The 23832-nt window shown below is 39.2% G+C and overlaps 1 protein-coding gene across 5 annotated transcripts in view; it reads right to left on the bottom strand.

Annotated features, from left to right (window-relative positions):
* Positions 1 to 23832, bottom strand: part of BOD1L1 (biorientation of chromosomes in cell division 1 like 1) — a 51296-nt gene that overhangs the window by 12502 nt on the left and 14962 nt on the right. For all 5 annotated transcript variants that reach the window (XM_023206922.2, XM_023206924.2, XM_023206923.2 and 2 more), the window contains 10 exons: positions 17116 to 23251; positions 15288 to 15352; positions 14059 to 14143; positions 10399 to 10442; positions 9027 to 9087; positions 7351 to 7421; positions 6346 to 6415; positions 5041 to 5120; positions 1335 to 1419; positions 927 to 1000 (listed from right to left, as the gene is read on the bottom strand). In XM_023206922.2, the coding sequence (XP_023062690.2) occupies positions 927 to 1000; positions 1335 to 1419; positions 5041 to 5120; positions 6346 to 6415; positions 7351 to 7421; positions 9027 to 9087; positions 10399 to 10442; positions 14059 to 14143; positions 15288 to 15352; positions 17116 to 23251 (6771 nt within the window). The remainder of the gene's footprint in view (positions 1 to 926; positions 1001 to 1334; positions 1420 to 5040; positions 5121 to 6345; positions 6416 to 7350; positions 7422 to 9026; positions 9088 to 10398; positions 10443 to 14058; positions 14144 to 15287; positions 15353 to 17115; positions 23252 to 23832) is intronic.

The following is a 23832-nucleotide window of genomic DNA, read 5'->3' as shown; positions in this document are numbered from 1 at the left end:
AATCAGACTTAGAGTTCCTGTCTGAGACAGCTCAAATCCTAGCTTTGTCACTTTAAAAATATGTGATGTAGGGCTTAGTGTTTTATTTACTTATCTCACTGTAGTTTCTTCAACCTGATAAATATCACTAACTGTCATAAATTAAAGAAGCCATGAGGATTTTGAGACAATGAAGTAATCAAAGTGTTACCTTTTACTTCTGTAACAAATATGTATGTCCATTTAAATTGGGATTTAGCCCAAGTTAGTTATGACCAAATGGTAACCCTTATAAAAAATAAAGGGGTCCACTGAATATATCATACATACAGAAGTGAGAACGACGACGAAAGATTTAAAATGGGCAAACTTGGCGATGGTTATCTAGATCTGGCTAGTGCACAGGCTGTGTCTCTTGATTTATGGTACTCAGTCTCAAGTCACTGCAATTCTCTGCTCCACGGGCTCCCTGAAAATCTATGGGTTAGAGTGGGCAGGGCTGGGATGCTGTCTGTGCCTGCAGCCTCCAGGAATCCATGACCTTGCCTCATGAACTAGGTCCCCTTCAGTATTCCCTGCATGCCTTCTGCACACCCTGCTGCTGTTCCCATTTCATCCTAGCTGGACTCCATGGCTCAGACAGCCTCCAATGTCAGGCCAGGAACCTGACATTGACACTGATGTAGAGCACTGAGCTGATCCTATCTGGCTATGACATAAGTGGGTCTCATATAAATGTTTTGAAGAAACAAAGATGAAGACAACAAAATTAATCAAAATGACACTGATAAAATGCACTGTATGAAATGGTGCCCCATTGCACTAAAAAAACCCCAAGCTCCTTCAAAGTACTTAAGAAAAACTCAAGGTAACAGTATTTAACGAATTTAATTTGGTTTTAGTGCTTAAATAATTGTGAACAAATAAATATGAAAAGCACATCTCACCTCCTGAGATTTTATGGTGTCATCATCGTTCTGCTCTGGCTTTTCACCAGTAGTTTCACTGCTGCTATATTCATCTGTAGAAAAGGAAGAGCTTTGTCCACTGCTAGAAACCACGGTCAGCCTTCCCCATCTTTACCCAGGTGACCTACATAGCTGCAGCCACACATGAACACACACTCCATTTTCATGTTTCTACCATCAAAATTAGTAAGCCTGAGTCAGGGTGACTAGTAAACAGCACATTTTGGGTACAGCAGGATCCAAATTAAAAATGATTCCTAATCTTAAGCACGAGGCTCTTTATTATACAGGGAAAGTAAATGAGCAGAATAGATGTTTCGGTTGTTGAGAGATACGATGGCTACTTTGAAGGCTCAGTCAATTTACCTAAGCAGATGTTTTACTCACCTTTTTCTTCCATGACCCTTGAGGCAGTGCTATTTGTCTCAGAACTGGTTTTAGATAATTCTTCCAAATCTCCGGAGTTCTCTTCCTATAGAGAAGTTGAAAAAGACCAGAAGCTTCTTCAAACTGAAGCCTTCATCCATTCATACTCCCCACCCAAGTGTGCCTTTCTATTTCAAAAAAACTCCCTAACTCTTTTTTAGGATAGTTTTTTGGAAAATGTTTTTGAAATGTAACTATTATTGCTGCTAGTGAGACTATAAAAAAAATAAACATTCTGAGAACAGAAAAGCATGAGATAAGGTTCAAGTATCAAATATCAAGGCCATTTTCTTTCCTGCTAAATAGAAATTGCTCTTCTCCTCCCTCCGCTTGGATTTTGTCTTTTTAAGACAAACTCCAAAGGAAAAATGGACAGATATTGGCAACAGATATTTATCTTTGTGGGGTGATGGAGGGGGGAGATGTGGGGAAGCAATAATTTGGGAGGTGCCAAAGGGAATTTATGGGTATCCAGATGGGCTGACTTGGAGCAGTGATCTTTCAGCAATTAACTTATCCCCCCATAGTGGCAAGAAAGTTCTCAGCATGAAATGCCAAATCATTTCTACTATAATACTTATACAGTATATAAACAAAAATATATAAAGTAGAATAAGATCAAGATGAAATAGGAAACTAAGCATTAATTTTACTTTAATGGCCCATTATAAACAACTGTAAATCCTCATTTCCATTAATTTTAATTTTACTTATTTTTGAATGGAAACATAGTCTCGTGGTTCAAAATTTACAGGGATCTATAATGAAATGCCCTCACCCCCGACTTCCCTACTTGGAAGACTTCAATGTCATTGCGTTTTGATATAGCCTTTCAGGGACTGGAAGGGGATGGATATAAAAGCAAATCCACATTTCACACAGTCTTCTGAAACACTGTAATTTCTGACCCACTTCATGTCACATATGATTAGATCTTCATTCTTTTTTACCTAACAATGAAGATGGCACAGAGCTTCTGTTACTTCCTAGTAAAAGAAGTGTCAGTTCAGCCATTTCGCTTGTTATTTGTTTGCATCTGCATTACAAATACTATCTTTATCTTATGGGGTTTTTTGTTGTGGTTATTTTTGCAGAAATCTCAAACCAGTGTCTGTTTTGGGAGGGTCAGTTCAATTAAAACAAGGTAAACAAACTCTGCAAATTCATTTAGTTGAGCATTTGTAAGCTATTGTCATAAAATGCTGAAAGTGAACAAATAAGTGAAGGTCTCAATGTCAAGTCCTCTGTGTTGTGGGACTCCCAGCTTCCCTTAAGGTACTTTGACAGGACTACATAACTAGGTCCAAGACGTGCGATTACAATACAAGACTAACAGGTGATGTCAGAGGAGAGCTCACTTTCAGTGATGGCATCAGGGCCAATCTATACAGTAAATATTAGTAGAGATTAATTTTTAAGATTTTTAGATAAAAGGCATATATAAATCATGGTTCTACCATTTCTTCTCACATTCTGAGGGCTTGTGGTACCTTGGGAGAGTGCTAATTTAGAGGATGGAAGGTCCACTCATTTGGGAAAGCAGAGGAGAAACCTATTTGCTCTGACCTTATCAACACATCAACATTGAGGCTTCACTGAGACCCTCATGCTGCACTGCCATTTTCGGCACAGGACCTCTTCAAGTGCTCTGGGTGTGTGTGTGCGTGCGCGTGTGTGTGAGAGAGAGAATATGTGTGTGAGAGGGAGCGAGGCAGCACGTGTGTGAGGCGAGGGGGAGAGGGGGGGAGAGGGAGGGAGGGGGAGAGAGGCGGGGGGGGGAGAGAGAGAGAGAGAGAGAGAGAGAGAGAGAGAGAGAGAGAGTTGGAGCGGGTTTAGGAGCAGGCAGAAGTTTTTGAGGTCTTCTCCCTCATTTCAGCCAGAACATCTACACTTATATCTGTTTCATATAGCGGGGGCTGAAGATGTTCTGCACAAAAGTCTTCAAACCTGTATTTCTGTTTCTGAACTGGCTCTTTCAGAGCCAACACTTGGTCCTATAAGCACTTAATCAGATCCTGATGACATGCATGCAACTCACTTTTTATGTCCTGCTTTTCTTTTTCCAGTGCCTGGAATTTTTTCACTTACTCAATTTTGGTCTTCTTTTGGTCTTACTATACACATTTCAGAATAATGACTTTATTGCTTTTATAAAATGGTACATATTTACTACACAGAAAACTTTAACAGAAATGATGAAATCACTCCCAATTTACTGTCCAAAAATTACTAATATTAAGATGACATCAAATAAATGCTATTGCAGACAGCTTTCCATGTAAGAAAGGATTCTTTTGTAGTAACTGAAAATACCGTGTCTATAAAACTGCTTAATGAAAACAGTTACATTAGATTTTATTTAAATTTAACATTAAAAAATCATGAAATTTAAGAGAAAATAAAACAATACCCCTTCAATCTACTTTTTTGCAAATTTAGAAGTATCGTCTCAGGATTTTTTATTTTGGACAGGCATAGCTTAAGAGCCTGTTTCTTCCTTTGGTCACAACCAACTAAAATTCATGACAATATGCCACTTTCCCTCTTAGGTTATTAAATCTTTTCCTACTTTTTATTTAGTTCTTCGGTTACTAGGGGAAAAAAGAGAACAAAGTCTGGTTTTAGAGAACTGGAAGTCAGTTCTCTAAATTCGGGAAAGAGAGAGGAAAAGATGGAACTAGTTTAGACAGACAATGAGAAATTTTAGAGTACTGAGTCTCAGAAATGGAAGAACACCCAAGAGGTATCTAGTAGGGAATGAAAAAATCTGGGCCTACAACAAAAGAGACAGCAGAGCACAAATAAAAATTTGTGAGGAGGTTCTGTGAGTCATAAGATGAAAATAAAACCACAGGAAAAAAGGCAATGGGTGAGGCCAATCCTTAGAGTACTCAGATTTTAAAGGTAGGAGGTGATATGGTTTGGCTGCGACCCCACTCAAATCTCATTTTGAATTACAGGTCCCATCATCCCCACTTGTAGTGGGAAGGATGTGGTGGGAGGTAACTGAATCAGGGGGGCAGGTTTGTCCTGCGCTGTTCTCCTGACAGTGAATAACTCTCATGAGATCTGATGCTTTTATAAAGAGGAGTTCCCCTGCACATGCCCTCTTGTCTGTCGTTATGTTAAGACGTGACTTTGCTCCTCCTTTGCCTTCCACCATGATTGTGAGGCCTCCCCAGCCATGTGGAACTGTGAGTCAATTAAACCTCTTTCCTTTATAAATTACCCAGTCTCAGGTATGTCTGTATTAGCAGCATGAGAACAGACTAATACAGGAGGTAAGCTAGAGAGTAAAGTACTAATATTTAAATATATGTGACTGTATTTCAATATTTTGGTGCAAGTATATCTGTGATAAAGCACATTCTACTTTGGAAGAAAACATTTAGACACCTTAAGAAATCAATACTACTGAACAAAAACCTAAGCAATGTTATATTTAAATTGTAATAATTAAGACAATCTTGCAGTTTAAGAATTATAAAGTGCAACATTTGATTTTGGGGAGGAGACTAAAAATATACACCTTTTATAATAAAGTGATTATTATTAGAGACATATAAAGGGGGATACTAAAATGAAAAAAATATTCTAATAAGTATTCACAATGCTGTAATTAGGCCTCCCTACCCCCACCCAAAACTTTAATATGTGGAAAAAATACCTTTGTGTCACATGGTTCAGTTTCAGAACACTGCCTTTGTGCTGTTTCTATTCTGGAATCCAGGACATCTGGATTATCATCTGTAAATCAGTTTAGACAGAATCACAAATGAACAAAAGCTAAATGAAAAATGAAATACATAGTTCTATTTTAAGACTGTTTGAGCCTTCTTTCTTAGGCCTGTGATACAGAGAAGCCAAAAGTTACTCTATATTTATAATATCATGTGATATGAGCACTGAACACTTGCCTTTTGCCCTGGCAAAGTAAAAATAAAACAAAATACAAAAATCCCCATATGTTCACATGACACTAATGAAGTAGTGGGTTCTGTGGGAAGGGCTTAGTGTATAGTTTCCAGAGATACTTTAACTTTCTAAATGAGTTACCACCTAAGAGGTATAGTATAGTAATTGAGACCATGGGCTTTGGAATCAGATTTATGTGGTGAAGATAAAGTCGTAATTTTTCAGAACCTTAATCTCTTTATTTATAAGATGACACCACCACCTAACTTATAGGTTTATTGTAAAGATTAAATGGGAATGTATATAATGTACCATAGATAGTAGCTGAATACATCAGGAACTCATTAAATTGCTACCAAATAATAAAAATATAAATATTTCATTCTTCACTCTTCATTCTTTCTCATGTAGTCATTCAATAAGTATTGAACTTCTCCTTTATGTCAAGTATTAAAGGTCAGTGCACTGTTCAACATGATAGTCACTAACCACATGTGGCTACTGAAATATAAAATAATTAAAAAACAATTAAAAATTCAGTCTTTTGTTTCCACTGACCACTCTCAAGTGCTCAACAGTGACATGTGGCTAGTAGCTTCTGTATTAGACAAAATGAATGTACAACACTTCTATTACTGCTGTTCTACTAGAGGGCACCATTACAGACCATGAGAAAATCAATAGTATGAAGCACAGAAGGGGTGTTAGAGGCACTTTGGAACTAAAGTGCTTCACTAGCTCTGTAGGGCATCTGCTTATGATACAAAATACAGACTGCAGTGGCACCTGGCTGGGCCCCGGGGTGTGGTTCCAGAGAGAGTCCATCTCTGTCTGAGATCCAGGGGTTGGGTCTTCTGCAGGAAACAATCTAGTTTCTAGACTGAGGTCCAGAAGGGACCCTGGAGGTATCAAGCCAGTCTAGAAACAAATTAGCCTCAAGACTTGTGAAGTAGACAGAGTTACTATCCTCAAAAATTCTCTGTTTTTGGCTCACTCTTTTGGATATAAAAATAATATGCTTTTCAAAGATGTCTAAAACAGAAACATATATAAATACCCAGTTCATCTTCTGAAGAGAGATAATGCTTTCTTTTTCTTTTAGGCATATGCCTTTCTTCCTCTTCAACCTGGAATTAAGAATGACTAGATCAAAGGCCATAGAATCTTGATTCAAATAAACTGAAATGGGGGCACATTGTATTAGTTTCTAACCTTTGGAATAAGTTGACATACACATTTTTTAAAAATCTAGAACACTTGGCCAGGCGCAGTGGTTCACGCCTGTAATCCCAGCACTTTGGGAGGCTGAGGCGGGTGGATCACGAGGTCAGGAGATCAAGACCATCCTGGCTAACATGGTGAAAACCCATCTCTACTAAAAATAGAGAAAAAAATTAGCCGGGCATGGTGGTAGGTGCCTGTAGTCCCAGCTACTTGGAGTCTGAGGCAGGAGAATGGTGTGAACCGGGAGGCGGAGCTTGCAGTGAGCAGCGTTCATGCCACTGCACTCCAGCCTGGGCGACAGAGCAAGACTCCATCTCAAAAAAAAAAAAAAAAAATCTAGAACACTTGATATTTAGATTTGGATTAGACTAATTTTGTAAGCTTTAGTCTTTTTTTGGGTTTGAATGTAAATTCATACAAAACATGCTATTTCTAGCTGCATATTGTATTTCAATAATTCTAAAACACGTTTAAAAAATTATTTATCATTTCACCATCTCTGAAGTCAAGCTATATATATCTTACAACTGATGGCATGTCATAATTAGTAGTATTTTTCTGCTTAGTGGCTGATTAAACATGAACTTCTTATGGCTGATGAAGGTGCATGAAAAACCATTCTGACTGTACAACATGGGCACTTCCAGACAGTCCTGAGAACTGCTATTTGCTTAAACATTGAAAGGGCATATACAGGTAAAAGTGACATGTGGAACTCTCAGTATACCCATTAATATTTAATTTATACAAAGAAGTAAAGCCTTTCTAAAGCCCTTCTTTGTGCACAGTGAAAATATTATGTATAAAATATCAAACACTTGAGTTTATTAAAACGCACCTCTTTAGCATCTGCTTCAACACTGTGACTGCTTATGGCTTCTGCATTGTCTTTTCTATCACTGGATATCTCTGAGTAATAAATACAAAAAAGAAAAAAGAACTTAAATATTTTTATATTCCAATACTTATTGTAGGTGTGTGTTAGGGGGCTGGGAGAAAACTGACTGAGTAACTTTACTGAGTATCAGCTATATACAAGGCATTGTGGTAGATAGTTCACAAATGATTTTTGATGGGATCCTCCACACAACTCCGTCAGTTAAGTTCTCTTTCTTCCTCCACTTGTAGATGTGAGGGAACGGGGTTCACGGAGGTCAGTAACATGTCTGGGGTAACAACACTGGACTTTACACAGAAGACTTCAAGGCCCTTCCCTCCAGTTTGTGTAGCAACACAGTATTAAGAAACATCAATGAAAACAATGAATCACTGCATCATAATCATCAGGCTAACAAACATTCACCAGTCAAACAATACCAAATACAGGAGATGGTATGGAGTGACAACTGGTACACTACTTGGGGTCAATTTAGTACATGCAGTTAAAGTTGAAGAGGTGCCTATAACTGAGCAATTCCATACCCAGAAATACAAGTACATTACATATACACTGGGAAAGGCAGGAGAACATACACAGTAGCACTCTTTGTAATTGGAAAAAGCTTCAAAATACCTACATGTGCAAAATAATGTACAAATGAAGCAAAAAATACTAACTGTGGTATATTCAAAAGCAATGAAAATAATTAGAGTTAATACAAATCAACAGAACAAAATCTCAGAAAACTGCTAAATGAGCAAATAAGGTGGGGAGGGTTTATGTAATGTGAGACCACATATTTATCTGAAGAAGGCAACATATGTTACATATTGTTTATGTACCTATATATAACTAATGCATAATAGTGATTCCTTTTGGAGTGAGATTAAAGGGAAAGAGATTGGGATTGGGAAGGGGTAAATGGGGATTCCACCATAACTAGTATTTTTTAAAAGGTATGTGAAGCAAATATACTGAATTGTAAGATAGGGCAAAACGAGGTTAGAGGGCACATGGGTGTTTATTACCGCTTTACTTTTGTTTGAAATATGGTATATGTTATAAAAATAACTGTATAAGTAAATAAGCCTCTTTTCCCACTCTTACAATAGAAAATTAACAAAATTAGTAAGCATCAAGCAAATTCTATGTTCTGTTTGAGAAGGGAATTCTCTGTCCAGAGTTGGCAGCCTGCACAGGTTGTATGGCCACCAGACCTCACCCCTGGGAGAAGACCCTCAAAAATGTGACATCCTTGATATGCCACCATCCTAAACTATCTGTCAGAAGTTAACACATTTCACAGTTGGGTACTTGCAATCCACAGGGGACTATGTGTTTTGTATTCATGTTGGATTGAGTCAACTGTGAGATTAATGGCAAAGTTCTAGTAGCTATTTAAAGTGAGACATCACTTTTAGGCTGTATAGCTTGGAATAAGTCACCTGGCCTAAGACTCGTTTTCCTCAACTATAGGAGTGATGCTGTTAACTATCACTTTACTGAATTACTATGAATTAAATGAGAGAAAAATATGTAAAATACTTAACACAAGGCCTGGTATACAGACCACACTCAATAAATGGCAACTATAATTAATATTAAAACTATGGCTATGAAATTCATTAACTTACCTCCTTTGTTATAAGATTTGCTATGAATTTCTTCATTTGTTCTGAAGTCTGAATTTTCAACCTAAATATATAATATAAAAGATATTTATGGATAGTCTTACAAAAAATGTAAAGGCTAAAAGAGAGAGAGAGGAGAGAAGGTAATTTACGTAACCTGGCTATTTGTACAAATGCCAAAAGGAATTGGGGTACATATTCTTTTTAATTTCACCCAGAAGCTCAGAAGCATGCAGCATCTTCTTTTTGAAAAGGTTTCAGTTTAACAAATTATTGTGCTTATTCTTCCTGTCCTTAAAGCAGCCAATGGCAAAAGAGTAAGAATAAATAAGAGAAAATCCTATAATATCCTAAGTCCTGGCCACAGGCTTTTGTACACATTTGGAAAGGACATTTATGCTCGACTGGGGAAAAGACAGCTGTTGGTGGACTCGGGGGACTGCGGTAGGATGGAGAACATGCCACCTGGCTTGGTAAGCTTCAACCCCATTTAAAGTCTTTTTAACTTTTAAAATTTATTTTATTAAAAAAAAATTATTTTTAGAGACAGGGTCTTGCTATGTTGCCCAGGTTGGACCCAAACTCCTGGGCTCAAGTGATCCTCCCACCTCAACTTCCTCAGTAGCTGGGACTATAGGCTATGCCACTGTGCCCAGTCAAAATATTTTTAACTCTTGGATGGCAAACTCGAACCACACCAAGTGGTGCTTTTCTCTTTCTTCTTATTCAGCATATGGTGTATGAGTTTCTAGCTACAAAATAGGGTGGTTGATGAGGAAGTACTCTGATTCCACGGTTCACTGATAGTACCCCAATTCCTCTAGGGGCATTGGAAAGAATGCAGTTGTCTGCACATTTGGAAACATTTTATAAAATGTTCACTCCTAGTACAACACAAGGTTCCTTATAAATACATTAAGACAGAAAGCCCAAAAGAAGACTCTTTCAAGAATGAAAGGGATTATGAGAGCCACATCTGGGAAAAAAAATACAGACACATAGCAGTTACAGGTTAGTATGTTGAGAAAAGTTGTCTAAAAACATAAAGTGAAATTTAATTCTCAAACTAAAATCTATTTTGTCTATAGCACCAGGATGATGTAAGACATCAAAATCCAATTTTCAATCCTGTTATAATAATAAACAATAGAAAGTTCAGAGTTCTTCATCAGTGGGTATAGGTGAACATGGAAAAGACCTAGTGAAAGATGCTGTCAGGATGCTGAACTCAAATGAAGAGTACATTACCAAATGCCTCCTGGCTCCTACAGAAATATACACGTAACCTCTCCAGATGCTCCTCCTCAATAGCTCTCCAAAAAATAAAAAAAAAAATCCAATAACCACAAAAATCAAAATCATTACAGTGACTTACATTTAGTGATTCATTCACCAACAAAGGCTCCTTCTGGAGTTCAGCTGTTCAAAAACAAAAATGAGATGTAAAGAAACTGAGTATTGTTTCTGAAACGTAGAGAAATAAATTTGAAGATTTTCAGGATAGGGAACCTATCCTACGTCACCAAGTGGCTTAGTTGCCTTCATAAATTATAACATTCTGACTACTTATTTCCCACAATCAATCCATATTGTACTACCAGAAAATATTACCAGAAAAAGACAACAGAAATTAATGTTGACTGCATTTTTATAATAATGGCAGTGGTATATTAAATCACTGTGATGATTTAACTATGTTGGTGATCTGAAGCTTAGAAAAAAAGTAAAAGACCTTAATGTAGCTGTTAAGCTGCAGTATAACACTGGTTCATTTAAAATAATAGCGTCAAATGAAAAGTTAGATCCTATCCCCTCAAACAGCAATGGTCTGTTTATATTCTTTGGAAACATGAAGTACAAAGTCTACTGTTTCTACTCAACAATGACAGAACACACATTTTTCTTTTAAACAACTTCCTTTTACGTAAGTAGATCTCTTACTGAACTGTACCTAAACACAGTAAACCTATCTGAAATATAGCTGTGGGAACAATGGACTTCAGAATCCAAAAATGTTAGCTTCTTGACAATTAACAAATGAGACGTTAATTATTTGTAGTATAAAACACCCATGCACATTTTAACTAATGTATCTGTCCAAGTTTTGAATAGGTTAGTCATCTTGAGGGTTTTAACATGCCAGCATAAATGACTTACCAAGTCTTGCTGTGGTCTTCCAGGACTGGCTGACACTTCTTACAAGGCTTCGAGACCCTTTCAGATGGTTTTGTGTAAGAAAGTCCTTAACTGCTCCCACTCCCCAAACCTCCCGAGATAAGTCATGGGTGAGATTTATATGCACTATTCACTTAATCTGAATCACTCCAAATCTACTGCCCTTCTCTTTGCCTTGTACACCTAATGCATACCTACTGATTACTCAATATTTAGCCCCAAATGAGTAACAAGTACTTATAAAAATTCAAAATGTATACAGGTTGAGCATCCCAAATTCAAAAATGAGAACTCTGAAATGCTCCAAAAATCTGAAATTCTTTGAGTGCCAACATGACTCTCAAAGGAAAGGCTCAGTGGAACTCCAGACTTTGAATTTTTAGATATGGGATGCTCAATGAGGTGTAATGCACATATTCCTAAACCCTAAGAAATCTGAAATTCTAAATACTTCTGATCTCAAACCTTTTGGATTAGGGATACTCAACCTGCATATTTTTCGACCCTCCCTCCCCCGATCCAATCTTATGAAAATACCTGGTAAAACATGTAGTGATATGCATTATGGAAGTTTGTTGCAGCCCTGTAACAGTAGAAACCCTGAGACCACTAAAAGATCTAAAACTGGTATTAGGGACGATTATTTAGCTATTAAAACAAAGAAGTGGATCTGTATATGCTGATAAAGTAATGATGGGTGCCTGCAATATATGGTCGAGTGAAAAAAAATTCTAGAACAATATAAATATAATTTTATTGTACTGAAGGTGGTTACTCATAGGGAGTGGGAAACTTTTTATGCATTTCTGTATATCTTACTTTCTATAATTAAAGGAGAGGGGTGAAGGAAGAGACTGATTGAGCCAACACAAGTCTTCCCTGAGGTCTTACCTCAGGGAAGCTGACTCCCACAGTCAAGTAAGTATCTTTATTATAGTACATTATTTGCAGGTTGATTTCAGTGAATGACTTATTTCCATCTGTCATTTCCATGTTGATTTCCCTAGTACTCACAGGCAGCAGACTTGATGTTTGTCAGGGAAATAATTTAAAGAGCCAATCCAACTACAGTAGACATTATAGTTGCCCTCCTGGCACCTTTCCCAAGAGCCCAGACTGTGGTCTGGAATACCAAGTGGATCCAGGAACAGAGCACCTGACTTAAGTCAACTAGTAAGCTACATTCTACATTCGTCTGGTCACAGTAATTAGTTTACAACCAAAATCACTCTGACTGTTTATTCCACCTGACTTGCATGGACATTTTAACATTGCGGGAAAAAATGGAGGACTGGCTTAAATTTGGTCACATACTCTATAGTTCCTAGTACTTAAAAAAAATATTGTGGGAATCAGAAGAAAATACACAATCATGTTTGCAATACAAATTAGAAATAATTCCTCACTATCACAGTTCTTCTCATTTCCATTTCCTTAAGCCAGTATGGTCTGGCCTCTCTGGGGAATTCCTGAGGCTTTCCATCAAGGAATCCACAAGGGCCAAACTAACATTATTTGTCTTACAGACTCATGAGTGCTCAATGGAATTTTCCACAGGCCAAGATGTACCATAATTATTTGAAAAGGCTACTAAAACCCAACCATCAGCCAGGTGCAGTGGCTCACGCCTGTAATCCCAGCACTTTGGGAGGCCAAGGCGGGCGGATCACAAGGTCAGGAGATCGAGACCCATCCTGGCCAATATGGTAAAACCCCGTCTCTGCTAAAAATACACAAATTAGCTGGGCATGGTGGTGTGTGCCTGTAATCCCAGCTACTCAGGAGGCTGAGGCAGGAGAATAGCTTGAACCAGAGAGTCGGAGGCTGCAGTGAGCCGAGATTGCGCCACTGTACTCCAATCTGGCAACAGAGTGAGACTCCGTCTCAAACAAAACAAAACAAAACTAAACTAAAACAAAACAAAACAAAAACAAAAACCCAACCATCTATCTGTAATGTTGGATTTTCTTCATTTACTTTAACCAAAACAATAAATAGCAACAGGACTGAATGTGAAAACAGATATGAGAAACAGCTGTTTTTTATTAAGCCAGACTTAAAGGGATTTGCAAAAATGCAAAACAAGGTCACTTTTATCACTTAATTGTGTTGTTTTGGAAAATCTAGCTATTTTTCATGAAAAAAGAGTTAACTTATAGTGAGTTAATTATATTGAATTAATAGTGACTTAATATTTACTTTTCTCAATTTTAATTTCTTATTTGGCAAATGTCAACAGGTATAAGCCATATAACAAAATCTCTTTGGGGTCGTCGGTAATTTTTCAGTAATTTTTGGTCCATGAGACCAAAACGTTTAAGAGCTCCTGCCTTTATCCTTTCTGATACTGAGGCTCTCCCTTAAAATCTGTAGTCCACAATGAAGAATGTTGCACAGAGAGACTGAGAAGAGGTTATATAAGCTGAGAGTAGTTTCTGTGCAGCCACTGGGACAAAACCCTGAGCAAGAGACAAGAGCAAATGGTGTAAAGTGGGTACTTAGGCTCCAACTAGCCTTTTGGAAGTGAGCTGCAATAGTGTCTGGAGACAGGCAGGGGTATGGAGAAACATTGCTGGGATAGAGCAAGCGTTTGCTCCAAAACAACTTTCGTTTTGCATTATCATTTGGAGGTAATCAGATTTAAACAATTACCCTGCGTAATGCTGATTGACATTTCATGAGGAAAAGTGTATGTTAAAAATAAGATAGTAAAGAATTCTCCCTAATCTATTTTAAAAAGTGAGAGGTAAAGTAATATAGACTGTATGTTATTATGCATCAACTATTGATTTTTAGAAAGGTAAAACCACATGCAAGGCAAAAACAAAAACAATGTCAACAACCACTCTAAGGAGCTCACCTATTCCACTTGGCTTTCCCCCACACAGACTTTCTGGTGGTGCCAGAATCTCACGATTTTTCTCTTCCTCTGAAGGCACATAAGCCTAAAAAATCCAAAGCACCGTAAAAATAAGTTAACTGGGGTTTTTACAAGAAGACTAACCTCAAGTGAATTAAACAAAAAACCCTAGCCTCCTGAAACAATATAAAAGCCTACTTTTAAGAGTACACAAAACTTAAAAATAAATACATCAAACTTTAAAAACCAAGCAAGTAAAAAATCAATTTAATTTTGTATTTCATCCATCAATGGGTCTTCTATTGCTTTAAAGGTAAAACCCCTAACTCAGGACACAAGACTCTTCTTGATGGGCTCCCACTGCCTTCCAGGCTTAAGTCTCACCACAGCTCACCGTGAACCACTGCAGTGCCTGAGACACACCATGTGCCCTCCTGTCTCTCAGTCTAGAACACAACATTCTCTTTGCTTAGAAGGCCCTTTCTCTTCTGGGAAATTTCCACTCTACTTTCAAAATTCTATTTCAGTGTCCTCCTTGCAAGCCCTCCTGTCTACCTTCCCATTGCTCCTATTAGGCAAGTTGTGTTTCCTCTGTGGTGTTCATAACCCCCATGTTCACTGCCGTCTTGTCACATATACTTGGTTGGTGCCTTGAGATCAGGCTAGAAAGAGGATATGGAGGCTAAATTGTGTAAGCACCAAAACCATGCTTAAAAAAAAAAAAGATTTTATTCTAAGCATGATGGGAAGCCACCACAAATTTTAAGCAGAGCTATGACAGGGCCTAAGTTATGTTTCTAAAGACTACCTGCAGGGCTGTGTGAATCACACTGGGGGAGGGCTGGAGCGAAATAAGCCTAATGGAGAGGCTACTGAAGTAGTGGCTTAGCCTAAGGTGGTGACTGTAGAAACAGAAATAGATGGACTCATGTTATATTTTGGAAATGGAACCTGTAAGAAATGGCGATAAATAAAATGTGGGATGACGGAGAAACTGATGGTGACTCTTGTGTTTCTGGCTTGAGTAAATGGAACTGATCATGGCACTATTTACTAAGATTACTGAGGTTCTTAGCTTTCTCCCCCACAGAATATGACAATAACAACACTAAGTGTCATAAGTACAATGAGAACAGGAGCTATATATCACATAAGTATAAATATGTGTATATGTGATGAAATAGTATTTAATCACTTACAGTTCAGCACAGCTGAATTATAAGCCATACCTCCATTTTCAAGTTGGCTTTCAGTTCCAATCCTCCCAAAACATTCAATGGAGACTCTTCATTGCCTAATAAAATTCAAGCCATTTAGTACAATTTAAGAATTTGCTTGCAAAATACATCCGGGGTCAAAAGTTATGGAATGTGGTTATCTGACATGCCGTGCCACCTTCCTTTTCTGGTTTATTTTGCTGTCAGGAGAAAATGACCAAAAGGAATATGTTGTACAAAAAGCATCTGGATGAAAGGCAGGGATTACTTGCTCATTTTGGGTGAGTGGAATTCTTGTTTGCAGAGTAAGAGAACTGCCCAGAAAGAATAACAAAAGTATTATCTGTGGAGACATCTTCATTTCCAAGTAATTTTCTGCAGTGATCTCCATCAAGTTTGTCCGTAAAAATATTCTGAGTCACTAAGGTCTATTCTCAGTAAAGGTGATTTATTAACAGATTCACTTTACTTGCTTCACATTGAACACAGAAATATTGAACACAAAGTTAAACTGTGAGGTAGACAAAAAGAAAATAAAATTTTGTCAGGTGGAGAGATTCAATTCTACTCCGGTCTTGCCTCTTTCCTATATCCTTCTGTAGATTGTGTAGAAGCTTCTGTAGAAACCCTTCTATTTTCACTTCTTCATTTTAGAAAAAAAGAGGGATGAGTAATTGTAGCAATGATTGAGTCATAAGAACTTCTGAAGCATTCAATTTACTCTAGGCTAAATTCAACAGAAACTTGTAAAGTTACTTGTTTCAACCCTTGGAGCATTTCTTAAACTCTCCTAAGTCTCTATAATGAACAAGACTAAATCTATTGGCCTCAGTTTCCTGAGACTGGGTTAGCTGATGGCTAAGGTCTGTTTCAGTTAAAAGTCCAGGATGCTACAATTTATACAGCCAGAGTGGAAAAGAATTCCTCTGCCCCTTCAAGTCCAGCGCATAAGGACCCTTTGGTTCTTACAGCATCCTGTGCTTAGTACCATTCTATGCAATTGTCACGCTTTCAAGTGTCACTGTCCACTTAAAGTATCTGAAGTTGGATGGTATAAGGCATGACTGATATAGTATCCTTGAAAGTTATTAACTATTTCTAAAAGACCAGCACTGTCCAAAATCTATCAGCAGGGAAAAATGTTTCCTTTCACTTTCAAATACATTCTAAACTAGAAACTCATTTCACCTGAAAAATAAGCTGTTAAAAAGAATAATGTGCTCCCTTGATTCAAAGGAACCAGCAGACTGAACAAATACATACTGCAAACCTATAATCAGATGAGGGTTGGAATCATGTTTGCCTTTGTATTGTGATCCCATCTAATTATCCCCATTTTATACAAGAAATGGAGGCTCGGAAGCTTTTTATCTTCTAAAAGTCACCCGAGGACCATGAACACTATTTAAATTTTCTGACTGTATTTCCTCATTTGTAAAATGAGGGTGGTAAAAAATATATATATTGCTTTCATTGGGTTGTGGTAGGGTACTCTTCCTTTTGATTGACAAGAAACCTGTAGGTCAAAGAGGTTTAGTAAGTTGCAGCAGTCATGTAAATAACATGTGGACTTCCCATGCCTCAGCCTCCTGCTTTTTCTCTCCCCACACATGAGAAATAGGCCAGAGGTTTTAAACTTTTAAACACAAGTACCTTTTAGAGAAGTTTGACCTTCAAGTTTGATGAGTTATTTTGCAACATTATGATATGAGAAAAAAATTTATAGATATTTCATCTTTCTGGAACCAAAACCATCTTTTGGAAGACTGTCCTAAATGCACTCTGTTGTACAATCATCCTTGTAAAATGTTAAAATTTGCAATTAGGTACAGATTCTCACCTATGTCACACACATTTTCTTCAGAAGACACAGTAACCATTACGTCTCCTTCCTCAGGGAATGATCTCCTTGTGCTGTTACCATCTCCTGTTTTCTCAGCAGATGCTTGATCAGTCCATTTGCCACTATAATCACTCTTTACAGTCAAGTTCTGCTCACATTTAGGAGCTAACAGAGCTACACTGTAGGTAGCTGGAAGGATCATTGTGTGGGAAGGAGCAAATTTTGATTCTTGGCCAGTAATACATTTGGTGGTACCGGTTTTCAAGTTGTCTTCAGGCCCCTGCTGCTCAGGAGGAAGAAAGGAATGCTCAGCCACTGTGCCTTGAACAGGTGGCATGTCATCAGCTTTTATAGCACCGGTATTTACTGCTGCCAAATAGCGAACACTGACAGAGGGATCCTTAACTGTCTGCCCAGACGTCTGTTCTGGTCCTCTCAGGTGGGCAGGTGAGTTAGCATTCCCCTCTAAGCCCCTTCCTGCTGAATAACTTGCTGTGCTACTGCCCCCTGCTGTCCCTGTCTCTGGGCTCTTATCTTCTTTCTGAAGAGAGTTCAACAATACATTCTTCTCTTCTGCATTTATGAGGTGTGAAGTGCTCTCTTGCTGTCCTCTTCCTACAAATGGTCCTGCTTCGGGGCACTCCTTGCCATACTTCTCTTCCCTTTCTGCACAAACAGCACTTGGATGGCCTTGCCCTGCAGAGGGTTTGTGGACTGATGGCCCGTTGTGCCCCTCCTCAGTGCTCACGGTCAACACGGGACCCAGTTCTTTGCCTCCCCTGACTGGCCCAGGACACCGACAGTTATTCTCAGCAATTAGGCTGGGCATGGGGACCTTGTGCTTGCTCACTTCTGTGGCTGACAGGTCACCATTCCCTTCTGGGTTGTCTGCAGTCAGCTGGTTCTCTTCATGTCTGTCAATGCTGACAGAAATTGGCACACATTCTGCTGTGCTGGTGGAGATGATGGCAGCATCGCTCAAGTCTTCCACTCTTGTGATGGTCAGCCGATCTTCATCCTGGAGGACAGCACCAATCATGACTGCTTCACACCCTTCAGAGGTGCTTGTGGAAATCATAGCAGTGTCACCCATCTCCTCTGCTGGTGTGACTGAGGCGTGGCCTTCCTCCTGAGGGACAGCACTGGACACTGGGCCCTCACAGTCTTCCACCGAGCTCGTGGAGATGATGGCACTCCCGTCTTTTTCTTCCATGACTGTACCAGCTCGCTCATTTTCACTTTCAACAACTACACCGGAAACAGAAGCCTCACACTCTTCTGCTATGCTAGTGGAAATGAGAGCACATTCATCCTTCTCCTCCTTGCTGGTTGAGGCAAGAGGACTTTCAGCTTCTGGGGATGCACTGGGCATAGGCCCCTCAAAGTCAGCGGTGCTTATCAAGGCTGGACCTGTAGCCCTTTCTTCCACTGCTGCTGCAACTGGCTGGAGACTTTCAGCACACTTGATAGTTGTTGCACTGGAGATAGGCACTTCAAATTCTTCCCCTATGCTTGTGGAAATCATGGCACACTCATCTTTCTCTTCATTTCTACTGACAGTGAGTTGGCTGTTATCTCCTGAGACTGCACTGGGCATGGGGGCCTCAAATTCTTCTGTGTTTACTCTGGTACCTTCCATGTTTTCTTCAGTTCTCAGAGCATTTGAGTGACCTCCTTCCACATCTGTAATTGCGCTTACCTGAGGGGTGTAATCATCTGTGGTACTGGTGGAAATCATCAAGCCTTTGCCTTGATCTTTACCCCCAGCTAAGCTATTTTGGTTGGTAATATCACCACTGGCTGTAGTTGCCAGGAGGCCATCACACTCTTCATTTTCTACAGAGGTGATGATGTCCTCATCTTCTTTTTCACTTGGTGATGTGTGGGCAACTTCACATTCTGGGACTTCACCAGATACAAGAATATTGTAACTACCCCCCACCAGGCCAGTGGAAATAGTGGTATCTTCAACTTTTTCGAGCTGACAGTCACTTTGATCAGATGCAGCACTAGTCATAGGACCCTCACAACCTCCTGGAACTGGTGTCACTTCATCCTTTCCTGAGACTGCACTGGTCACACTGCTTTCTACAATCCCTTTTGCACTGGAGCAGATATCTGTGTCTTTACTTTCTTTCTCTGTGCCACTCATGCTGTCAACATTATTTTCATTTGCATTCATGATGGCAGCTCCAGCCTCAGCTTCCACATGCTCTACCACAGTACCAATCTGACTGTCCCCTTCTGCACTTTCACAAATCAATACCCCTTCACTTTCTTCTCCTAACCCTGTACAAGTTGAAGCATGCCCAATTTCATTTCCTCTTCCAGTACTAGTCACAACACCCTCCCCTTCCTCGTCTTCCTCTTTTGCGCCTGTGCTAGTCACAATGCCTTCATCATCACAAGGACCAGCAGCAACTAATGGTACATTAGTGCCTTCTTTGGCTACTGTGCTGTCCATCGCACTCTCTCCATTTTCTTCCGATTCAGAACTTATAGCAAAACCTTCACTGCTATCTTCTGAACCTGTGCAACTTGCTGGCCCATCTCCATCTTCTGTTATTCCCGTGCTGGTGACTGCACTCTCACCTTCTGTACCATCATTCACAGAACCATCTCCTTCTTGACTGGCACTTGTTCCTGGTGGTGCATCATTATCTCCCAGGGCAACACCTGCACCTGTAACCACGCGTTCCTCCCGGGGCCCTGCTCTGGTTACTGAGCAGATCACAAAGTTATCACTTCTGCCTTCTGCTCCTGTACATGTCACAGTACCCTCTGTTTCTTTTTTGGGACCCATTCTCATATTTCCCTGGGAGCCATCCACCTCTTCACTGCTTATAGATCCTGCTCTTATTTCTGTCCCAGCACTTGTAACTGCTCCATCACTTTCAACTTCACTAATAAAAGTAATAGTTCCTTCAACTATTTCTGAGTCTCTACTTGAAGAACCATCACATTTTTCTTCAGAGCCTGCACTGGTTACAGCATCATCCTTTTCCTCTGTCACAACGCTGTTTACACTGGCTTCGATTTTAACTGCATGTACAGCCAGCAGGTCTGCTGCACTGTCCTCAGATTCAGCCACAGCACATTCCCCACTTTCCCCTTCCTTAGTGCTTGTGAGGAAGGTTTCACTTTCAGCAAATCCTTCTGTGACAACAGCCCCGCCTTCTTCAGCTGCAGCAAAAACAGTGCATTCACTGGCTTCTGCACCAACATGAAGAGGATTATTTCTGGAATGTGTTCCTATTATGAGGCCTTCATCTGCCTCAATACTGGTGCAGGGTAAAGCCACCTCACTCTCTCTTGTTTCTGAAGAAGTAGTTGTGGCAGGCCCAGCCTTCACTGGACTTAAGGTGACATCTTTGTCCTTCCCTTCAGTACTAGTGGCAACAGAAGTCTTTTCTGCTCTCCCAGGCCCAGTTGCCACATCCTCAGTTTGTCCATTCCTTTGGTGCAAAACAGAGGGTGCAGAGCCACTTTCAGCACTGGTGTCTACCTCACTGTTTTCATTCCTTCTGTCAACATCAATTGATATGTCTTTCACTTTACCTGGGCCTCTTTTATGCTTAAGTTTGATAGGTTCAGCATATTTTTCCGTACTCATGCCTACAACATGATCAACAGCAATACCATCCTTCTTGCCATTCTCTACTGTTGCTTTAACTGTCTGCTTTAAATTGGGCTCTGCATTTAAGTCACTTTCCTTCTTGGCTATGTCCACTAAACCACCTTCTTTGGTAACATTCTCATTTTCCACAATCATGCCCGTTAACTTGCTTGCAAGAGGCATGATTACCTTTCCTTGTTTACCATCCAATAAAGTAGCCTGGTGACCTTCTGGAATGTGTCTTTTGCTAGTGATGCTTGCTTTTGCTGGTGTATCTACTGTGAAACCTTCACCACCTTCTTTGCTGTCACTTGTCTTAAGGACTTCTGATTCCCTAACAGTCAGACTTTGATTAGAGAGAGCAGAGTGATCTACAGGGGAGGTGCTGGCTGTGCCACCTTCTAAAACAGTTCTTTTGTCAAACACAGGAATTACATCTGGATCATAAGAGTCCTTCAGAGGCACAATAGTCACTAAACTTAAGGATGGAGAGGAGTCTAAATTTGTGGAATGTTCAAGAGCAGCATCTCCTTGAGCAACATGTTCTTCAGCAGCTGTGTTTTTCAAATTCTTCTGTACCCTATCATTTTCTGATGGGGCACTCAGTAACATTCTATGAACAGTTTCAGAATCTATATTCACTTCATTAGTTCCTCTATGAATGGGTTCTTTCTCCCCAGGGTTGAGTTTGGACACAGCACTTTGGATATGCATTTTCTTGGTCAGGGTGCTTCTATGGTCGGCATGCTTTTCAGAATTACTATTAACTCCTGTTCCACGGCCTGGCTTATAAGCTGGAGCTGTTGTTTTTGAATCTGCTGTGCAAGTTCTCAATTCGTCCTTTGGAACTGTGGCAGAAGTTTTTTGTTTCATATTTTCAGAGTCAATGTCTTGCTGAGAATTATTATTGCGGCTGTCTTGGGTTTTAGATACTTCAAACACATTTTCAACACCTGGCTCAGAATCAATTTCCATTGGCTCTTGTTCAGGGATCAGTGTCGTATCACCACTCTTTTTTGGTCTCTGAAGAGAAGAACAACTGGGCGTGCTCAAAGTGTTTGCTGCTAGCTTTTCTTCTCCTTTAGTCAATTCTTGTGACAAGCTTCCTCTCCGATTTTCACACAATCTTCTGCTTAATTTCTTTTCCACGAGTGAACTATTACCTCTGGCCTTTTCATGATTACTGTCAATTTCTTTACCATCCTTGTCATCTGCCTTATTTTCTTCCTTCTTTTTTATGTCTTTACTACTATGTTTCAAGCTTCTGCTTTTGTGGCCATCTGACAACTTTCTCTCAAGCCTAGTGGAAGTGGAGTCTTTATCACTCTTATATTTCTCCTTTGCTAAGGGTAACTTGGTTCTATGACTAGAATCCTTCTGTGTAGTATGTGCTGAAGAAGCAGCAGCCTCTAATACAGGTTCAACACCAGTTTCTTCAAAAGGTTTGTCTTCAACTTTAGACTTCCGCTGTTTTTCTGAGTCATTTTCTTCTGTGTTCTTCTCCTTGTCTGGTTTTGGAGTGGTTGCCTGTTTTGTGACACCTTCTTGTAATTCTGTTTCTCCAACTTTTAACTGTTTGCCTTGACTTTTTGATTTAGACTTCAACACAAGTTTCTCTTCTAACAAGCTCTTTGTTCGTCGTTTCTCCTTGTGAACAAACTCTTCTGGTTTCAAATTACTATCCATGTTAGTGGAGTCCATATCACATTTATCTTCCGAATAACTTTCACTTCTTCTCTGTAATGTGATACCATGTTGCTTGGAACCCAGAGAATCTTTCTGAATTTTAGAATCACTTGACCTTCTTGATTTGTGCTCTGCCCTAGTTTTTTCAGCTGACAAGCGTCTCTCTTTTTTGTTGTTTTCTTTACGAACATTCTCATCTGTTTTTATAATATATTCAGAAACTGGCTTTCCATCTTTGCCTAATACTGATAATTTCCTTTCATTCCTATGTTTACTTTTTCGTTCGGCTTTATCATCTGAAGAAAGCTTTGTTTGTTGACTTTGCTTTTGAATATTTTCCTCTAGCTTTAAACCTTTCTCAGAAGAGTGAAGCTCAGTCTCATCACCTGTTTTATGCATACAATCACCTTTATATTTATGTTTCACAGGCAATTTGTCTTCCGATGGAGTTTTCTCTCTTTCAGGCTTCTCCTTGGAGGATTTCACCTCTTTCTTAAGTAGGCTTTTCAAATGTGGTGTTTCAGAATCATCTTTCTTTAGATGTTTTTCATTTTTAAGTGTGCTTTTCTGTTTCTGGGGCTCTTCGGTACAAATTTCTGCACGTTCTACTTGCCTTTTTGCATCTCTTGTGTCAGTCTCTTCCTGTGTCCCCTCCATGATAACAGGGGTAGATGTCCGTCTTTTATGTTCTCTTTCTACTTTGGATTCATTTTTGTTTTCATCAACTACATGCAAAGACTCTGAAAGTCTCCGGGCAGGTTTACTTGGTTCACTTTTTGCATGAACATGCTTCAGCTCTTTTGAAGAAGACATTTTTTCCTTTTCACAATGCTGAAAGAAAGCAAAGATTAAAATATGAGAAATACCAAAATCAATCTGTAGATTCAAATGTAACATTTGGGTGCACTAATATGTTGAGTGCTGTCACATATGTAACATCTCACTTAATTCTTGCAAGCAGCCTGTGTAGGTGTCAAAAACTCACCTGATTTTTAAAAATAGATATTATTAACTTGATTTTAAAAAGCTAAATTCCTCAAAGAACTAACAGGAGTTTACAACAACCACATTTCACAATAAAAAAACTAATTCTAAACAATATGAACACAATTTTATGAGATTACTTCTTATAGAGATTTATCACAAAATAAAGTTAAATACTTAAAAATATGCCATTAAACCATCAGGAAATTGAAGCTCAGCATGATTCTATAACTTGACACTCAGGCCTCAAGTAGGTGTGTTAGAAATGAGTTTAGATTATTTCATTCCATGTCTAGTACTCCTTCCAGTATATCACAGGCACTGATTTGTCTATGAATTCTTCAATTCTGAATCACTAGAGCTCACTAATGCCCAGTACTCAATAATAAATACAAGCTAAATAAATGACAGTCCAATGTCCTTTACAG

Source organism: Piliocolobus tephrosceles, chromosome 3, assembly GCF_002776525.5.
Source record: "Piliocolobus tephrosceles isolate RC106 chromosome 3, ASM277652v3, whole genome shotgun sequence".
Classification (NCBI taxonomy): domain Eukaryota; kingdom Metazoa; phylum Chordata; class Mammalia; order Primates; family Cercopithecidae; genus Piliocolobus; species Piliocolobus tephrosceles.
This window is presented reverse-complemented; position numbering and strand designations above follow the sequence as displayed.